The following is a 19593-nucleotide window of genomic DNA, read 5'->3' on the forward strand; positions in this document are numbered from 1 at the left end:
ACAGAGTAGGCCTACCTTTCCACCCCAGACAGAGTAGGCCTACCTTTCCACCCCAGACAGAGTAGGCCCTACCTTTCCACCCCAGACAGAGTAGGCCTACCTTTCCACCCCAGACAGAGTAGGCCTACCTTTACACCCCAGACAGGGTAGGCCCTACCTTTCCATCCCAGACAGAGTAGGCCTACCTTTACACTTCAGACGGAGTAGGCCTACTGACACAGAAAAATGTAAGCTTTAAACTGCTGGTTGCTCTTCTTTCATGGTTTAACCTGACAATGGGTGACAAGAGTTTCCCTTCAAACTGTCTTCATTTAAACAATAAATAAAGCATTGTGGACCAAAGCGCTGTTATATAGGTTTAAAAGAGTGCATTTAAATAGTGCACGGTGGGTGGAGGTAATGACCGACAATATCTATGGATATAGCAGCCTACAGCCTAATGTTGTCTTTCAAACAGGTATGTCTACCTCTTATTTCTTAAATAGGAAGTAAAAGGCTCCAACACAAGGCCCTCTTGTTGTTAGTAAAGTCTAATTAAAATGAATATGGTTTAAATGAATTATGCCTACTTGAATAATGCCTACTTGAATTATGCCATCTTGATTTGTGCCTACTTGAATTATGTCCACTTGAATAATGCCTACTTGAATTATGCCTACTTGAATTATGCCTACTTGAACTATGTCTACTTGAACTATGCCTACTTGAATTATGCATACTTGAATAATGCCTACTTGAATTATGCCTGCTTGAACTATGCCTACTTGAATTATGCCTACTTGAATTATGTCTACTTGAACTATGTCTACTTGAATTATGCATACTTGAATTATGCCTACTTGAATTATGCCTGCTTGAATTATCCCTACTTGAATTGCACCTACTTGAATCATGCCTACTTTCAGCACTGTATTTTGAACTGTCCATTTCCAATTGACTGTGCTGCGGCAAACGATTCAAATTTCAGCACCACATTGTGAGCGACTCGACTCTGGCTTATTGCGAGGTCAATAACTCGGATAAATACATCATGGGGCAGGAAACATACTGTTTTTAATAAAAATCAATTATAGTATTAGCAAGCTATCAAAGTTGTCCTCCTTCGCCTCTTCGCACTCTCATTCTCAAACTGAACAGAACATAGGATATAGGTTAGTCTGAGCACACAAGATAGTGCATTTCTTGTACTAGGCATAATCAAATATTATTTTCGGATGAAGCCTTTGACTCTCCTCCTGAACTGCCACCATAAGCCTACACAGCACAGCCATTGGTTCGGCAGCACACAGCACACAGCACACAGCACAGCCATTGGTTCGGCAGCACACAGCACACAGCACACAGCACAGCCATTGGTTCGGCAGCACACAGCACACAGCACAGCCATTGGTTCGGCAGCACACAGCACACAGCACAGCCATTGGTTCGGCAGCACACAGCACACAGCACAGCCATTGGTTAGGCAGCACACAGCACACAGCACAGCCAATGGTTAGGCAGCACACAGCACACAGCACAGCCATTGGTTAAGCAGCACACAGCACAGCCATTGGTTAGGCAGCACACAGCACAGCCATTGGTTAGGCAGCACATCAAAAAGAGCAGGCCTGGGCTCAGGGTTGGAATATCAACTACAGTGTGTGATGCAGCCCAGTTGTATTTACACCATCCCAGCAGCTATCTCTGTGCTTCACCAAGCCTGCACTTCGTATCCTATAGCCTATAGGCTATGGATCATTTGATTGAGATGACACAAATAGCCTATAGGACCACTTGATATTGTGTGCCCAGTGTAGAATCAGAGATGAGGGTCGGCATCGGGTACACGTCGATATATAGCTTAATAAGTAACTCATTCTAAAACACTGAGAAATGTAGAAATGTAATTATTTACAAATTACATGACCCTCCCCTGGACCAGATTTAAAAAAGACTAAACCTTCCACTTGACTGAAATGGAAAAATCACGACCCTTCCCCATTTTCCTCCGGGTACCCATTCTGTATATTTCAACCCATCCCTAAGCACGTGGCCTCAGTCAGACTTCCTCTCTCCCAACACAACACACTGTTGCAGTAGTCACCGCTACAAAAACCAGGAAAACATCCCATCAAAACCAATGACCATGGTTCATTTGGCAGTGTTCACACTGTTCCTCTGAGTAATGCAGAGTAAGTTGGTCTCAATGGGCGCAGAGCCAAAACCATTCCATTCCTTTGACTAGCGTTACTCCACATTCCTGGTTCCTATATGGTTGGCTGGCTTGGCCACCCTTTGATCTACCTCTGACATCACTAATGAGCAATTTGCAGAACGATTGACCTATTCTAATTGGCTGTAGGAGGCTGGAGGACGGGTCACTTCTCGAGGGATTGGATCTTCTTCCCAAGGTGTCTGTCCCTTCATGTTCTTTAAAGGCACAGGGGAACAAAAATAGGTCTGTGTTCAAGGGCTTTACCTCGGTGTGGCCCTGTTTTGTCAAGTGCATTGTGGTTATAAAAATTGTCAACGGATGCATTTGGATTGAACTTTTTAAACACTGAATTGGCGGACTCCGTTTATTCCTCTCCGGTTTGCTTCTTTCTCCTTTCAATCAAACATATGTTTTATATCTGACAGGGTAGCAGGCATGCCAGCCACTGAGCTCTGCTGATTAAGTATGTAGCATCCCTGTGCATGGAGATTTGGTTTATCCTCAAGGACAATATAGGGATCCTCCACCTCAGTGATGTGAGAATGAAACTTGCACAGAACAAAAACAATAATGTAACTGTGTCTCCACCCACACACACACACACACACACACACACACACACACACACACACACACACACACACACACACACACACACACACACACACACACACACACACACACACACACACACACACACACACACACACACACACACACACACACACACACACACACACACACCCCACCCCTGACATGTATCAGAAGAATACCTGGAATTGTTTCGCAGAGTAAATCTCTGTTCAAATATAGGGGGTAAAGGGGGCCCCTCTGTGCTTTTGGGAGAGTATAAGCTGCAATGGGTCAGAGAGTAGATAACATGTTAAGAGAACATCTTAAGACATCTTAAGTGTGTCCTTTAGGCTTGGCTTCCATTCTGTTGACACGTGTAATGGAGTATAACGTTCTCTTGGAATGCTTCCGAGAGGGTCCTAAAATGTCTTGGAGAGAGAATGTAATTCAAAAGGGAGGACAAAGGGTTACCAGTGAAGTTATACTTTCTCCTTTGTTTGCTGGTGAAGAAAGTGTACAGGTTTAAGAGTAAATCTATTTTATTTTTGTCATAACTTGTTTCTCCAAAAATACTAATTTAGCAAAGACGCTTATCCAATAGTCAGTGCATTCAACTAAAGTAGGCAAAGACAACCACATATCACAGTCATTGAAAGTGTAAACATTTTTTGGGGGGGTGGGACTTTACTAAGGCCTGGTGAATCCAAAAATAGTGAAGGTAGCTTTCATTCTGGATTCATCAGGATAGACTTCAGGTATGTAAATGACCAAAGACTTAGACTTTACATAAAACAAAAATAATGTTGAGGTCTGCTTAGTCTGACAACCAGCTGTCTGTGACTGAATATAACTGCTCGTTTGATTATAGCGTTATGCCATCTATATTTTTGACAACTTTATCTCAGACTTGATAAACTGCGATCTTTGATAGCGTTTGATTTAAATGACAAAGACAAGAGTACGCAAGAAATGACAAGGTATTTTGATGAAGGGAAATGATTGGAGCTACAGTATATAAACACAGGCAAAATAGCTGTTGCTGTTTACTTTTCATTATATGTGTGTTTTCTTCTCCTTAAAAGCTGTTGTCCTTTTTTCTTATACTATCATTCAAGTGGACGTTTATAGAGACTGATCACAGGCAACTGGTGTTATGATTTGTGTTATGGAAAGTTTCCTGATTGCGAAATCTATTTTTCTCTCAATATCAACAGATTATATCAACAGTTGCATAACCCCTGTTGAGGATATTGTGTTTGTCAAGCACAACTTCAACAATTTGTTATCCATGTCTAATGTCTCGAAGGCAGAAACCAATGCTGAAATATTAATGCTCAATAAAATAGGTTTGCGGGCAAAACCATAGTCCCAATAGAGACGAACTACATGTATATGGGAACCCTTGTTGATCTAAAGGCAAGGACAAGGACCGAGGACATGACAACCAGTGTAGTCTCAGTCCCTGTAGGGATGAAGTTAATTATTCCTGTTGAAATGCAATGGATGCCACTGTGCCCTATAGGTCACATTTCACATTTCAAAAGGGAAGCAGACCAGGATGCAAAGGTCAGCTGTCAGAAAGCCTTAATCTCCTCCAGACTAATAGTGGCCTCTTTTCAACGTGACCGACAACAACTTGACTTGAACTGTATCTAGTGTGTGTGTTCAAACCGTGTACTGACTATGAAAATAGACAAGGTTCTATTTTGTAAATTATGTTCGTGGTTGGCTACTAAACTGGTTGGTTGGTGTACACTGTCATCCCCAATAAATTGTGAAACATTTTGTAAAAGAGGTTGGCTTTCAGAACAGTGGAAGGGAAATGTATGTTGTTTAAATGGCTTCGACTAATGCCTTAACATATAGAATTAGAGAAAGTCCTAGAGCAAGTTCTCCTATATCAGATACTCAGGTACTAATATTTATGGTGGCTTAAAGGTCCAATGCAAACGTTTATTTATTTTTTTATCTCAATATTAAATCATTTTTTTGAGTAACAATTTAAGTACCTTACATTGAGTATTTTGTTTTCAGTTAAAATGGTCAAAAAGAAACAAAGATAGCTTTTTAGCAACGAGCAATTGATCAAGCAAGAATTTTGCTAGGACTGTCTGGGAGTGGTCTAAGTAGGGAGGGGAATACTGAAAGTTTACTGTTATTGGCAGAGAGGTTTGGAACTCTCTTTCTTATTGGTCTATTAACACATTTACTGCCTGGTGACGTCATCAGGCTGGCCAAAACTCCATCCTTCTAAAAACAGGCTGCAATTTCAGGTGGTCTTTTCAAACAGCTCTTACACTAAAATGGCATTATCATTATTTATTTTCTTATTGATTAATGCCCCATATTATACCAACCTCATAGTGTGGAAATATATATAGAAACACAGGTAACCTTTAAGACCTTTAAGATAACATGCTGTGGAGCCTTTCTGCATGTATGATATAGTTTCTAGTAGACTAAATATTAGTGTTACGATTTAATTATGGCACACAGAAAAACAAACATAATTTTGCACAGAAAATGGAAACATGATATAAAATGTGAACTCTTTCATGGTTGATGAATGTCCAATCCTGCAAAAATACTCAAGGAAAAACAATCATTCAGACACAACAACAACAAAAGAATTCTGTTTTAATTCACCCGTGACAGCTGAACTATTCTTCTTCAAAAAGATTATGTGTTTGGGGAGTATAAATAACTAGCTCCCAAATATAGCATTGTATTTCGACTTCCTGCTTCGACTCCCTATCAACATATGCCCCTGCCTCTCGAGCTTCAGAAAAACCCGTCCACAGATTAGAAAAGCCACAGATGTGCGCGCGCACACACACACACACACACACACACACACACACACACACACACACACACACACACACACACACACACACACACACACACACACACACACACACACACACACACACACGGTCCATGTCGCTCTGCACATCCGCACAAATGTGCCGGACATCTGTCCCCCCTTGTCAAAATTAAAGTAACTGATTGGCGCTGCGGAGGGCAAACCCCAAAATAAAAATTGAAGAAGAGGGGGTAAAAAGTGAAAGTGGAAAGCGAGGGCCCCTGCTGCACTCCACTCTACCGGTGAAATAATTAGCCCCCTGGTTGATCTGGGGCTCATTCAATGAGTATTGGCAGTTTGAGACGCCAGCTGTGCTTCCTACCATGAGCTGCTGCATTGTGGCCGCATGGAAAGTACAACAAAACATTCTCCATAAGATAAATGTGTGTGGGCTGTCTATTGGTCACTCTGTTGATGTTCTGAATTTTGGGGGCAGTTTCCCAGACACAGATTAAGTTTAGCCCTGGATTTTTAAAAAAATAATATTTTTTTCATTGTTTCTCCATTGACTGCTTTTCAGACCAGGACTAGGATTAATCCATAACAAAACATTTGACCCCGTTTTGACTGTATCCGTTGCTTGAATTACTTACATAGCTTTGTAGAAAAAGTAGCTTCTAGCGTGTGCTGTCCTCGCAGCAATGACAGGATATACATACGCCATTCTCTTTCGTCTACATAGCCATAGCCACTGTGCAAAAAAAACTGGTTGAATCAACATTGTTTCCACGTCATTTCAACAATATGATTGGATTTGCAAATAAAGTAATCAACATTATGGAATTTTTATATATTTTTTCACCCAGCTTTTAACCTAAATCCAATTACATGGTGACATGTTTTGTTGATTTCACATTGAATTCACGTTTGTTGACAACTCACCCGAATTAGACGTTGAAATGACGTCTGTGCCCGGTAGGGAAGATAAAATATGTTTCATTAAAAAGCTCCCCTGACACACACACAGGAGAGGGGTTGTTTGTGGTGCAGATGGAACACCACACAAGGGGCTCTACAGAACAGCCTTGGGGGCAGCCATTGTTCCACCCTGCTCTGTAGTGAGAGTAGGGGTAGCAGCCACACCCCTGCCCACTACAGTGTACCAGCTGTATATCTAGAGCTCCCACTGTGTTGGCCTATAGTGCAAGGCTCCACTCTGACAACCCCTGATAGGAAGCACCGTGTCATGCTGACAACCCCCTGCCTTAGAAGATTAATGCCTTCGGCAAAATGTTAGCCACTCCTAGTTTATTTGGTCCAAACAAAGACTGTGTAAATAGTCTTGTTCAGTGTTTGAGTCATTTCACGAATGGAGTGCCTTTTGTGTCACCCGGACATTTTGTGTGTACATTTTGATAAAACACTCAATTTAACAGTTGAATCACATACATCTACACTTTAACTAAAGTAAACAAAAATAAAACAAGTGTTTTTATTCAAATAAATGATTTGTTTTCTGTGAATGTCCCACGTCATGTTTGTCCGAACATCTAGAAAAGATTTGAACCCAATTAACCCCAAAATGTCACCACTGTCGTAAAGCCCATATTTTGTTGCTTTGAGAAAGGAAGTTCTGAAGATTATTATTTAAATGTGATGAATTTACATTTGTCCGTCAGGTTTAAAGTCAACCCTGTAAAGTTCAAATATTGTTAAGATTGCATTCAATTTCCCCTCCATGTCGCACACAACAAGCCCCCCCCACCTGTCACAAGGGGATTAAATAATCAACCCTGTCACTTTTATAGTAATTTCTCTTAACTTCTTGAGATGGGAAAACATGTTAGTTATGAAGTTGAACATGTGGTCTTTATGACAGAATGTTAAAATGAGAACAAATACAGCCATTTTTCACAAAATTACTATAGACAAACTGCACTCTATTCGCAGAATGACCCATGCATGAATATTAAATACGTAGTATCATTTTATCATGTTCTGGGGTTTGTATTCCTACTTTTGAGGTATAATGTTACATTAGTGTATATATATGGCAACACCTTCCCCATTAGTCAGACGAATCTGTTCAGATATCCGAAAAAACTTTCTTGACTTCTTAACAAAAGGGTCCACTAAGCTAATAACATCAACCTGTGACTAGTCTCATGCCCAGTGTGTGATGTATCTGTGACTGATATGGGTGGAGGGTAAGCTACAAGAAATTCCTCACTGGCACCTCCTTGTGGAAATGAAACAAATAACGTCATAAACATTGAGGAAATCTTTCAAAACTGATGAATCCATGTTAAATTGTACTGTTTCTTTTAAATAGCTTTTTATTTCACAACAACTAAAGCTGAAAAATATACATTAACATAACTGAATATGCTAAATTTAAGACAGAAAAATAACATATGACATTTGAACAGACAATTTAAAAAATGATACAATAAAAAGAGCAAGATAGACAAATAAGAAACAAAACCAGGAACTGTATTACTATTGGTTTAGCTAATGACCCAATGGAGTGCTGCATATGGGCTCTTTCTCTTATGATTGGGAATTGAGAAAAGCTAGGAATGTGCACTCATGCCTCAGAGGAGAGAAACTACTTCTTACGTGGTCTAGGACAATAGCTGTAGGACAACAGGTCTAGGACATCAGGTCTAGGATACATTTAGTCTCTACACCTTTCATTGTTAAGGTCTGGTGAGTGTCAGGGAACGCTGATCTTTGGTTAGTCAGAGGTTAATTTCTGACAGGGGTGGAGGTTCCTTTGACAGTCTTCTTCATGTGATGGTAGTTGGGCAGGATCTTCATGAGGAAATCTAGCTGGAGCGTCTGAGGCTGGAAGATACATTTTTGTTAGAACATTTTAAATCAACTGTCAGAGGTTAAAATATTAGAAGATAAAACAATTCCTAAGCATTTAAATCATAAAATTAAAAACCTATCCCAGCACTAGCATTGCAGAGAATATATTTATATATATATACTTTTTAAAGGACAAAATATTTTCTTTTCCTTTAAAATCACTTTCTGTTCTAAATATTTTATTCTCAGTGGTATGCGAGTATGGACATTGGCACATGGGATAAGCAGGTAGCCCAGCAGGTAAGAGCGTTGGGCCAGTAACCGAAAGGCTGCTGGTTTGAATCCGTGCCGACTAGATAAAAAATAAAAAAGTCACTTAAACCCTTAAGTGCTGCTGTAAGTACCTCTGGATAAATTACTCAAAATGTAATTGTCTTGTATTGTATTTTCCTTAGCGAAGAGCTAGGTGGAATTCATGGTAGGAACAAACCTGAGGCCTTTCTGTCTGCACACGCCTCATGCAGTTAGACCCGTAGATGACTGTGTTCTCGGGAATGACCTCACACGTATTCACCTGGCAACAAGCGCCGACGATACAGCCACTGGTGAGAATGACGTTCTTCCCTAGGTCCGCTGAGACAAAGAGCGAGGGTTGTACGTCATCATACAGACTGCATCAAAAATGGCTTCCAAATGACAACAGAAGGGTTCATCATTAATGGCCTATGTACAGGCAACACGTGTTTTAAAAAGCATATCCTACCTTTTGACTCGATGACATTGTTGTCACCAATTTTCAATGCTTGAGAGACTTGAGAAGTTGGTTCAGGGTTAAACATGAAAAGTTGGTTGAGGGTTAAACCTTGAGAACCAGGTCCAGGGTTAAACCTTGAGAACCTGGTCCAGGGCTAAAACCTTGAGAACCTGGTCCAGGGTTAAAACCTTGAGAACCTGGTCGAGGGCTAAAACCTTGAGAACCTGGTCGAGGGCTAAACCTTGAGAACCTGGTCGAGGGTTAAAGGTGACGAGTTGGTCGAGGGTTAAAGGTGAAGAGTTGGTCAAGGGTTAAAGGTGAGGAGTTGGTCAAGGGCTAAAGGTGAGGAGTTGGTCAAGGGTTAAAGGTGAGGAGTTGGTCAAGGGCTAAAGGTGAGGAGTTGGTCAAGGGTTAAAGGTGAGGAGTTGGTCAGGGCTAAAGGTGAGGAGTTGGTCAAGGGTTAAAGATGAGGAGTTGGTCGAGGGTTAAAGGTGATGAGTGTTAAGACAGTTTCTTCAACTGCTCCAAAAACAATTGGGAGATAACACAAAACAAACATGTCATTACTCCTCTTGTATAGACCTTAGTTAAACTAGTCTTTAGGCGATGTCCCTCATTAAAAAAGCAATAACATCACACTAGTTTTCTTGAGCAAATGGTCCACAACAACCGGTCATTGTGATTACGTGCAGTAGAAGGATACCACAACCGACTTCAAACACATTGTTGATTCCAATCGTCATGGTCTTGGGTTCAACTCCTTCAGTGTCAGGCATAATATTTTCTGGATAACTAAAGATCGTAGGGCAAAATGTAGAGAAACAAAAAGAGCGTGTTAAAATTGACGTGGATGTACTGGATACACAGCTAACTGCAGTAGAGACCTACCTGTTAATGATAAGAGCCTGTTCCTCAATCAGGTTGCCTTCTCCAATGATAATAGGGCCTGCCTCAGCTATAATACGTGCTTTGGGGTGGACCACAGTTCTTGGACCTGCCGGAAGGAATAGACGATTGATACATCTATAATGCTACATCTATAATGCTACATCTATAATGCTACATCTATAATGCTACACAGCTTGCTTATTTTCATTTGGAGGAAAATGGATAAAACACTAAAAGATACTTGATGTCAAAAACAAAAAACAACAATATGGAGTATGAATAAAGTCTTACCAATGGTCACATCTCCTCTAATTTCACTCTCTACACACACAACTGCTCCAGCTGCAATGTTGACACTGCAAGAGTTGGCAGAAAATACATGAAATTGTGATGGTAGCTAGTCATGGCTTGCCTGACTACTCCAACTGAATTATTCCGCTACTCCATCCGTTGCTACATACTACATACCTGAGATTGCCGTCGTTGAAGTCGTTTGTGGTGATGTCAAAATGAGGGGGGTGTGTACAAAAAAAGTAACCAGCGATTGGATCATCTCTAACCAATCAAAGCCAATGAGGATATTTCAAAACGCTGCTTTACCCACATCTTCTGCGATGGGGGTCCCAGACAAAACCCACAATAAGACACCTAGAGTGGATTTCCATTCTAGAAATCGTCGGGGAGGTACTCAGATCCAGAATCAATGGTGGAGTTAGATTTGCATGGAATGGTGCCCCGAGTGGGTGGCAATTTTACTTAAGGACCAACAGAATTGTCCAAAATGTCCAAACTCCGCCCACCTGGGGCACCGGGACATGCAAAACGAACTCCACCAATGCTGAGAGAAACTTAACATCCGTGGCCGTAGCAAGGAGTTCGGGTAGCCAGGCAAAGTCCTGGCATTATTACTCACACGTATCTCCAACATGGCAATGATTTAGCCTTCTTATTTGATGAGCTAACATTACTGTAGCTAGCAAAACAACAATGGCAAGCAGCAGACTAACTTAGCTAGCTAACTAACATAACCCCTTTATCATCAGGGGCCTCATTTGTAACCGTTGCGTAAATGTCACACAAGATTTCTGCTTGTGCCATTTTCGGAAGATATTGAGATTTCTAAACTTGGCAAACGCGATACATACGCATGTCTCCCGTTATAGAAATCAGACCTGTCGTAAAACTCCGCCTGGAAAACACCATCCATTCACCTTTTATGGTGACAATAATGCCCTTGATTTGTATAATTTTTAAAAATTGGCATTAGGCCACGGCATGCAAAAGACTAATTGTTGTTTAATATTTTGTTTATCAATAGATTATTGAGTTTATATGTCCTACCTTCGTATAGGCTCTGAGAATGAATAGGCAATGATGTCGCGCAGCAATACTGTAGACTAACCATAAGGTCAAATATTTAGCATAAACTACCAGTCTACTGTCTTGGCAGAATGTTTAAATATTTAGCAGTAATTTATGGTGTATATGGAAAAAGACTGTGTCCATTTCTGAAGGAGAAAACAATGGAAAAGGTTGTGGACATGTCAGAAGAACATTTTAATTCAACAATGTTTTCAATAAACTTTTCCCCCAACCTAAATATGATATGAAATAAATGCAATTGCAGTACTTACAGTAGCATACATAGGCCTGGGTAAAAGTTCTGTGGTTAAATTAGACTGTGTGCCGGTATTATTATAAACCGTGCTGCAAAACTTGAAATACATATATATTTATCTATTTACTAGCCTACTAGGTCCAATTAAACAAGAGATGCACATGTTTATTTGCTGTATAGGCTCCTTGGGGAATATGAACCCATTACAGCCAGGAAAGGTGAGCAATATATTCTGCAATAGAGCCCCACAGCAGAGGTGTCATAATACCCATAAAACCTAGCAGTCAAACGGGGAAATGGTTCTAATAATTTTTCCACAATACATTTTTTTCCCCATTGGGGATTTTAGAAACACTTAAAATAAGGGCTGTGTTTCGTGTAGGCTTACTTTGGTGTGACGTTTTGATAACCATGTAAATCTCTCTTGGACAAGGTGACTTTGGCTCTATTTAGTCTCAGATTCAAAATGGCTAATTAGCATAATCTCTAGCTGGAACCTTTACTAACAGTTATTGTGTCAATTTACAAGAAGGTTCACAGAATTGCCCATTTAAAGAAATGTTGCCAAATTATTCATTACTACATTTAGCTAACATTTGATAGTTAATCCAGAAATTCTTACTTTTGCATCGGTTCGGCAGTCTCGACCAGGTCATCATGGCATTTGTAGTTAGTTATGATAGCCACCAATTAGCATTACATTTTTGGGTGGTAAATACAGGTGAATATATTGATAAAAGTCAACTTGTCCTAGAGAGATTTAGACGGCTATAAAAACATCATGCCAAGGTAAGCCTTCAAGAAACACAGCCCTTACTTGAAGTATTTCTAAAAATCCCCTATGGAAAAATGTTTATGGTGGAAAGACAATTGGAACCATGTCCATGTTTGACCGCTAGGTTTTATGGGAAATATGACTCCTACTGTGGTACTCTATAGTTATGAAAATAAAATAAATAGGAAAAAGATTCCTGTCTATTTTAGATTCTAAAAATAAACACCTTTAACATGAACGACAAAATGGCTGCAATCTTGTTAATATGATTATCTGTTTTTTGTTGACTAAGCTTTTCATCAAAATACTTATTTGCCAGTTTGCAATACAACATTTCAACAACTAGCAGCTGTTTATACAGCATGGTCTAAGGTTTGCGGTGATGTGAGCACATTCTCACGTCAAGTTCCATTTATTTTTATAAAGACCAAACTTTTGCACGAAAAACTGGTGCGTACACATTTTGGGGTATAATTTATTTTATATGTACGCTTTATAAACGAGGCTCCAGCTGACCGTCAGTTGTTTAGTCATTAAAGATACATTACATTAAAATCTGTCAATTACGTTTGCTAAGCAACAAGATAACAACACGTCACTTAAGACCAGAGACGTTGTCCATCTCTGGTAAAGGAAACAACTGAATACATTCTATCATCTTTGATATTACCGAGGCACCGCACTGGTTAGCTATGCTAGCTAGCCAAATGGCTAACAACATTACTGGGTGTTGCCTCTTTGCCTAGCTAGCATAGCCAGCCAGAAATTACATTGACATATTATAGCTGCATTGTAGCAACATTGTTCCAGAAAATGTGCTTATTAATATAACCTTGTGACTAAATTAGTACACATATTACCTTTTCTGTGGCATCTGTTTAGTGTTGGGGTCCGCCATCCTGACAGAGAAGAAAATACTATCGACAGTTGATTATCATTCTTGGTGGGGGGGGGAACAGTCGTGGTTGATTGTTGATGTCTGGATACCGCAATTCTACCTCTCTACTGCACTCTGCTGTATTACTTTGGTGGTGCGATTCAGTCACACCAATATTTATATTGATTTCAGCTTTATCAGAGAGGAATAGCACAATTGTTTTGGCTTATTTTACTGTAATCACCGAGTTTTTAGACTTGCTGCAGTCTGCAGAACTTCAATTATCATTGAGAAGGTAAAACAGTCTAACTAAATATATTCCATATAAGAGAACCAATGATCTAGTCTTGGCCTACATCATCACCCAGTGATCAAAACACCAAGGATCAACACATTAACAGGGCACATGCCAAGGGAACCTGACCTCCAGGGGGCCCACATTGATTTTGTTAGCTCATTCTCACTCAGATATCATATACAGTGCATTCGGAAAGGACCCCTTGACTTTTTCCCCATTGTGTGACATTACAGATTTATTCTAGAATGGATTAAATGAAATATTTTCCTCATCAATCTACACACAATACCCCATAAAGACCAAGCAAAAACAGTTTATTTGAAATGTTTTGCAAATGTATAAAAAAAAACAGATACCTTATTTACATAAGTATTTAGACCCTTTGCTGTGAGATTATGAAATTGAGCTCAGGTGCATCCTGTTTCCATTGATCATCCTTGAGATGTTTTCTACAACTTGATTGGAGTCCACCTGTGGTAAATTCAATTGATTGGACATGATTTGGAAAGGCACACACATGTCTATATAAGGTCCCACAGTTGACAGTGCATGTCAGAGCAAAACCAAGCCTTGAGGTCGAAGGAATTGTTTGTAAAGCGCCGAGGCAGGATTGTGTCGAGGCACAGATCTGGGGAAGGCTACCGACAATTCTACACTAGGAGGCTAGATTAACTAGGATACTAGTGTAGAATTGCAGGAAATGAACTTCCAAGCTTACATTTTTTCTCTCCACCGTCAAGATAGGAATGTTTGGTGTTTAGTTTTTTTAATTTTCTGTATAAGCGAGTGGTTTTAATTTGTAAGTATAAGGGGGTGGGTGGTTTAGACAGCTATTCCACTACCTATCTCCTGATTCCTCCTCTCTCTTCCTCCCTCCATCCTACTTATTCCTCCAAGCTCGGTCATGTGGCTGTCACACTGAGGAATCTGAGAACGGAAGAAACAGTAAAATAATTGATGCAGTTACAGTACATACTCTTTGAGGTGATTTGTGTATCCAAACACCAGTGCTAAAGGAGCTCCGTTCAATCTCAACTGTCTCATGTGAATGCTAGAAGAGTAGCATCTCTGGCTATGTATGCCAGCTACATTCTCTAACATTAGCTGGCATACATAGCCAGAGATGCTACTCTTCTAGCATTCGCATGACACAGTTGAGATTGAATGGATCTCCTTTAGCAACAGTATTCTCATTCTATTCTTATACCCCTGTGTTGGCTGTACAAACCAGCGTGGATCTCAGGGGACCTTAGAATAACTGTCAAGGTATACAGAAAAATCAGAATGATTAGTGTCTCTTAAGACCCCTTTTAAAATCTTTGCCTAAAATTACATACCCAAATCTAACTGCCTGTAGCTCAGGACTTGAAGCAAGGATATGCATATTCTTGATACTATTTGAAAGGAAACACTTTGAAGTTTGTGGAAATGTGAAATGAATGTAGGAGAATATAACACTTTAGATCTAGTAAAAGATAATACAAAGGTGTTTTTTGTTCCATCATCATATTTTGCCCACTAGTTAGCAGCAGTGTATGTGCAAAGTTTTAGACTGATCCAATGAACCATTGCATTTATGTTCAAAATGTTGTATCAAGACTGCCCAAATGTGCCTAATTGGTTTATTAAAACATTTTCAAGTCATTAACTATGGACTTTGTAAATTGGACGGTGCCGTTAGGTTAACGAGAATTGAAGCTTTCTGCCCATATCAGATATGTCTATGTCCTGGGAGATGTTCTTGTTACTTACACCCTCATGCTAATCACGTTAGCTCAACTGTCCCTTGGGGGACGGGGGGCACCAATCCCGTAGAGGTTAATTAATGTGAAGTGTCTTTAGCTTTCTTTTTAACATGTAATATTTGACTACTTCAAGCTCTCCTTCTCAAACTTCAGTTCTAGCCTTGTCCACGTGTTTCCTTCTCTCCTTAATTGTATCTCCTCACTCCTTCCAGCTCTCTCTTGATGATCTCCCTCTTCCATCACACATGTCTTACGCTTTTTTAAATCACTTCCTGACACACACACACACACAGATTTTTTCCAGTTGGTCATAGAATTCAAACTGAACATCACGTGCTGATCTCCATCTTCCACCTCTTCTTCTAATCTGCTCTTCCCTTCCCTCACCCTCTTCACCTCCTCACACCTTATCTGACTAAACTCTTCTTTCTCTCCACCATCTTCTTAACGTTGACCTCTCACTCTATCATCTTCTCCTTAGCACTTAGCATGAATTGACTTACTACACACACAGAGACACAGGCTGTACATATTATTTTCACAAGTTGTACATATCATTTTCACAGGTTGTTCATCCAGGGGTGGCCAACCTTTTATGCATAAGGCTGGTGTGGTTGCAAGCTCTTGTTCGACCCAATCAGCAACACGCCTGATTCATCTACTAATCTTGGTGAGTAACACTGAAACTGGGTGCTATGGAGAAACCGACTGCACGCGCGGGTACGCGCACACAGCACACAACGCGCGCGCCGAGCAATTTTCGTTATGGACAGATTTTTTTACGCACACTCGTGTCACGCAAGCACCTGTCTTTCTTGAGATGGTAGGCTACGGAGTGCGGATAGATAAACTAGCATGCAAGTGGACTATGCATTTTTTTGTGGGAAATCTTTTTATGATGAACAGGAGTTTAGGGTGGATTTGCGTAGCCTACTAAACATTGTTTTTCCGGCTGGCCTCTCAACTCCACAATCTTTGGATGAGAAGATGTTCAGAATCTGATAGATTTACCAGATAGGTATGACAGCAAGACTACAATTTAAAAACAAAAATGCGCCTTTGAGTTTTTTTTTTCTTTTTTAGGCATCTAACGTTATATTGATAACGCAAGCAAGCATGCTTTTACATCTGTTCTGAGTTATTTATCAGGCTACATTGAGTGGAAAAATTCTCATGAATTTTCAAGAGTCATTCGGTTTTCCTTTTTTCATCAGTGTGGTATAGACTAGCCTAATGAGACTGAAGTGCAACTGGCCCCAAGATATAGATAGGTCTGAGTACTGCGCAATGAACTAACCATTCAAGTTGTCCAAATTGCTTTATTTACGTTTTGTAAAGATATGGATGAGTCAACGGCATTGGATATCGCGGCCCTGAAGGTAAGACATGTCCAAGTAAATGCACATTGATAGCCTTTACATTTAATTCATACCTGTTGTCTGATCTTGAATCATTCACTTTCAAATTAGAAATGCCATGCATCAGCACCTTCAACCTGGCAATACATGTGCACGTTTACAAAACCTATTCATTCCGTAAGTCTTTTTTTTTTTTAGCATACTCAAAGTTTTTGCAAGTTACTTACATGTTCACTGATAATACAGGCTTAGGGTACTCATATTGAAGCTATCTATATATGCTACGTGTGTTGTTATTCTATGTACTGGCACATATGCAACAGGCAAGTGAGAACATTCATTGGAGAGATACACTTGCATCTGCCATGTCTTTGATCTCACGGCTTAGCAGTGAACATAATAGCCTTACTCCTCATTCGCCAAGACAACCTTCGCAAAAGGTGGTCAATTTAATTGAGGATATTATGATTCTTGAAGAATATTCCTTATTGGTTTTGGTTTGTGCAACTCTTACCCAATTATGAATCATATTCCAAACTATATGGTTGTAGTTCTTCTAATGTTTAAAGGAGAATGGAAACACTACCCAGCTAACACAGTGGATCTGGACCGATTCCGGCTGAGAGTCAGACTCGGCTGATGTCATGTGGCCCGAGTCCGGCAGTATTACCTATGGCTCGGATGCGGGGAATGAGCTCAGGATGATTCCGGTGTGAGTTATCTGGCCCAAATGTATTACTTGGGGCTCTGGCCGATTCCGGTGTGAGTTATCTGGCCCAAATGTATTACAAATGTATTACTGGCCGATTGGGGCTACTCTCTGACAGATGATTACACGGGCTGCTTTATATAATTAACATTTAATTATTTATACAAAAAAAGTGTCTTAATACCAAAACCAATGCTTTTCCCCCCAAACAACTGATATAGAAACACGAACAAAAAAATGTAGTCTTCCTTATTTTGTATGTATTAAACATCTGAAAGCAGAATGGTAATACCCTTTACTGTGAATGTGTTCTACGGACACTTTCTTATCTTATAGTATATTAATCGCATATCTGCACCAAAACACAATACAAATGGCATTGTGTCTTACAATGTACACACAATACCTCATAATGACAATGCGAAAAGAGGTTTTTAGAAATGTTTGCAAATGTTAAAAAAAAAAAAAACAGAAATTCCTTATTTACATAAGTATTCAGACCCTTTGCTATGAGAGTCGAAATTGAGCTCAGGTGCATCATGTTTCCATTGATCATCCTTGAGATGTTTCTACAACTTGATTGGAGTCCACCTGTGGTAAATTCAATTGATTGGACATGATTTGGAAAGGCACACACCTGTCTATATAAGATCCCACAGTTGACATTGCATGTCAGAGCAACAACCAAGCCATGAGGTCGAAGGAATTGTCTATAGAGCTCCAAGACAGGATTGTATAGAAGCACAGATCCGGGGAAGGTTACCAAAAAATGTCTGCAGCATTGAAGGTCCCCAAGAACACTGTGGCCTCCATCATTCTCCCGAGTGGCACTGCATCTCAGTGCTAGAGGCGTCACTACAGACACCCTGGTTTTGAATTCTCAAATACTGTTTTTGCTTTGTCATTATGGGTTATTGTGTGTAGATTGACGAGGGAAAACAACTATTTAATACATTTTAGAATAAGTCTGTAACCTACCAATTATTTTGTATTTGTAAATGTATTTTTTGGAACTCGGTCGAAGTCTCAACTTACTATTGACAGTAAGAATAGTAGAATACACCAGGTGCAATTACGGAATGTGTTTGTGCAGCACTCACCGACACTCAGGCATGAATGTGCAGCACAGTTTATAACATGAATGTGTAGCACAGTTTATAGCATGAATGCGCAGCACAGTTTATAGCATGAATGCGCAGCACAGTTTATAGCATGAATGCGCAGCACAGTTTATAGCATGAATGCGCAGCACAGTTTATAACATGAATGTGCAGCACAGTTTATAACATGAATGTGCAGCACAGTTTATAACATGAATGTGCAGCACAGTTTATAACATGAATGTGCAGCACAGTTTATAACATGAATGTGCAGCACAGTTTATAACATGAATGTGCAGCACAGTTTATAACAAGAATGTGTAGCACAGTTTATAGCATGAATGTGTAGCACAGTTTATAACATGAATGTGCAGCACAGTTTATAGCATGAATGTGTAGCACAGTTTATAGCATGATTGTGCAGCACAGTTTATAGCATGAATGTGCAGCACAGTTTATAACATGAATGTGCAGCACAGTTTATAACATGAATGTGCAGCACAGTTTATAACATGAATGTGCAGCACAGTTTATAACATGAATGTGCAGCACAGTTTATAGCATGAATGTGCAGCACAGTTTATAGATTGTGCATTTATAGATGAATGTGCAGCACAGTTTATAGCATGAATGTGCAGCACAGTTTATAGCATGAATGTGTAGCACAGTTTATAACATGAATGTGCAGCACAGTTTATAGCATGAATGTGCACCACCTATTTTTATTTATTTATTAGTCTTTAAACTACTACTAACAATCACCCACATTAGAAAACACATTAGAAAACTATTGAATTTCTAACTTGTAATTTCCCTAGTATAGGCTAATTATCGTAATGAACGAAATCAGCAAAATGCCTGCGATTGTAACGCTTGAAATGTCAGACCAATACGCAGCGTGGTAAGTGTTCATCCTTTTAATAAACTGAACTAAACACTAAATACAATGTAACGAAAGAGAACAAACGAAACAGCTCCGTCTAGGTGCAACACAACACAGAACAGAAAATAAACACCTACGAAGCACACGTGGGAAAAGGCTACCTAAGTATGATTCTCAATCAGAGACAACTAACAACACCTG

At 39.8% G+C, this 19593-nt stretch overlaps 2 protein-coding genes across 2 annotated transcripts in view; one reads left to right on the forward strand and one right to left on the reverse strand.

The window, feature by feature from the left end:
* Nucleotides 1–7891: 7891 nt before the first annotated feature.
* On the reverse strand, nt 7892–13417 carry dctn6 (dynactin subunit 6). Its single transcript, XM_046329203.1, has 7 exons — nt 13283–13417; nt 10321–10385; nt 10030–10135; nt 9845–9933; nt 9151–9198; nt 8878–9020; nt 7892–8420 (listed from the first exon to the last, which is right to left on the reverse strand). The coding sequence occupies exons 1-7, from the start codon at nt 13318–13320 to the stop codon at nt 8322–8324; spliced, it is 588 nt and encodes a 195-aa protein (XP_046185159.1). The 5' UTR covers nt 13321–13417; the 3' UTR covers nt 7892–8321.
* Nucleotides 13418–16191: 2774 nt separating this feature from the next.
* Nucleotides 16192–19593, forward strand: part of LOC124014523 (zeta-sarcoglycan-like) — a 49517-nt gene continuing 46115 nt past the window's right edge. The window contains exon 1 of the mRNA XM_046329625.1: nt 16192–16721. Coding sequence (XP_046185581.1) covers nt 16683–16721 — 39 coding nt within the window. The 5' untranslated portion in view covers nt 16192–16682. The remainder of the gene's footprint in view (nt 16722–19593) is intronic.

Source organism: Oncorhynchus gorbuscha, linkage group LG25 (assembly GCF_021184085.1).
Source record: "Oncorhynchus gorbuscha isolate QuinsamMale2020 ecotype Even-year linkage group LG25, OgorEven_v1.0, whole genome shotgun sequence".
Taxonomy (NCBI): domain Eukaryota; kingdom Metazoa; phylum Chordata; class Actinopteri; order Salmoniformes; family Salmonidae; genus Oncorhynchus; species Oncorhynchus gorbuscha.

What these genes read in the sequence shown, in the direction of transcription:
- dctn6 (XM_046329203.1), bottom strand. Translation starts at nt 13,320, where the DNA reads ATGGCGGACCCCAACACTAAACAGATGCCACAGAAAAG. An exon ending in AAACAGATGCCACAGAAAAG is followed by an intron (nt 10,386 to 13,282) that starts GTAATATGTGTA and finishes CAACTCTTGCAG; the next exon opens with TGTCAACATTGCAGCTGGAG. An exon ending in TGCAGACAGAAAGGCCTCAG is followed by an intron (nt 8,421 to 8,877) that starts GTTTGTTCCTAC and finishes TGTATCTTCCAG; the next exon opens with CCTCAGACGCTCCAGCTAGA.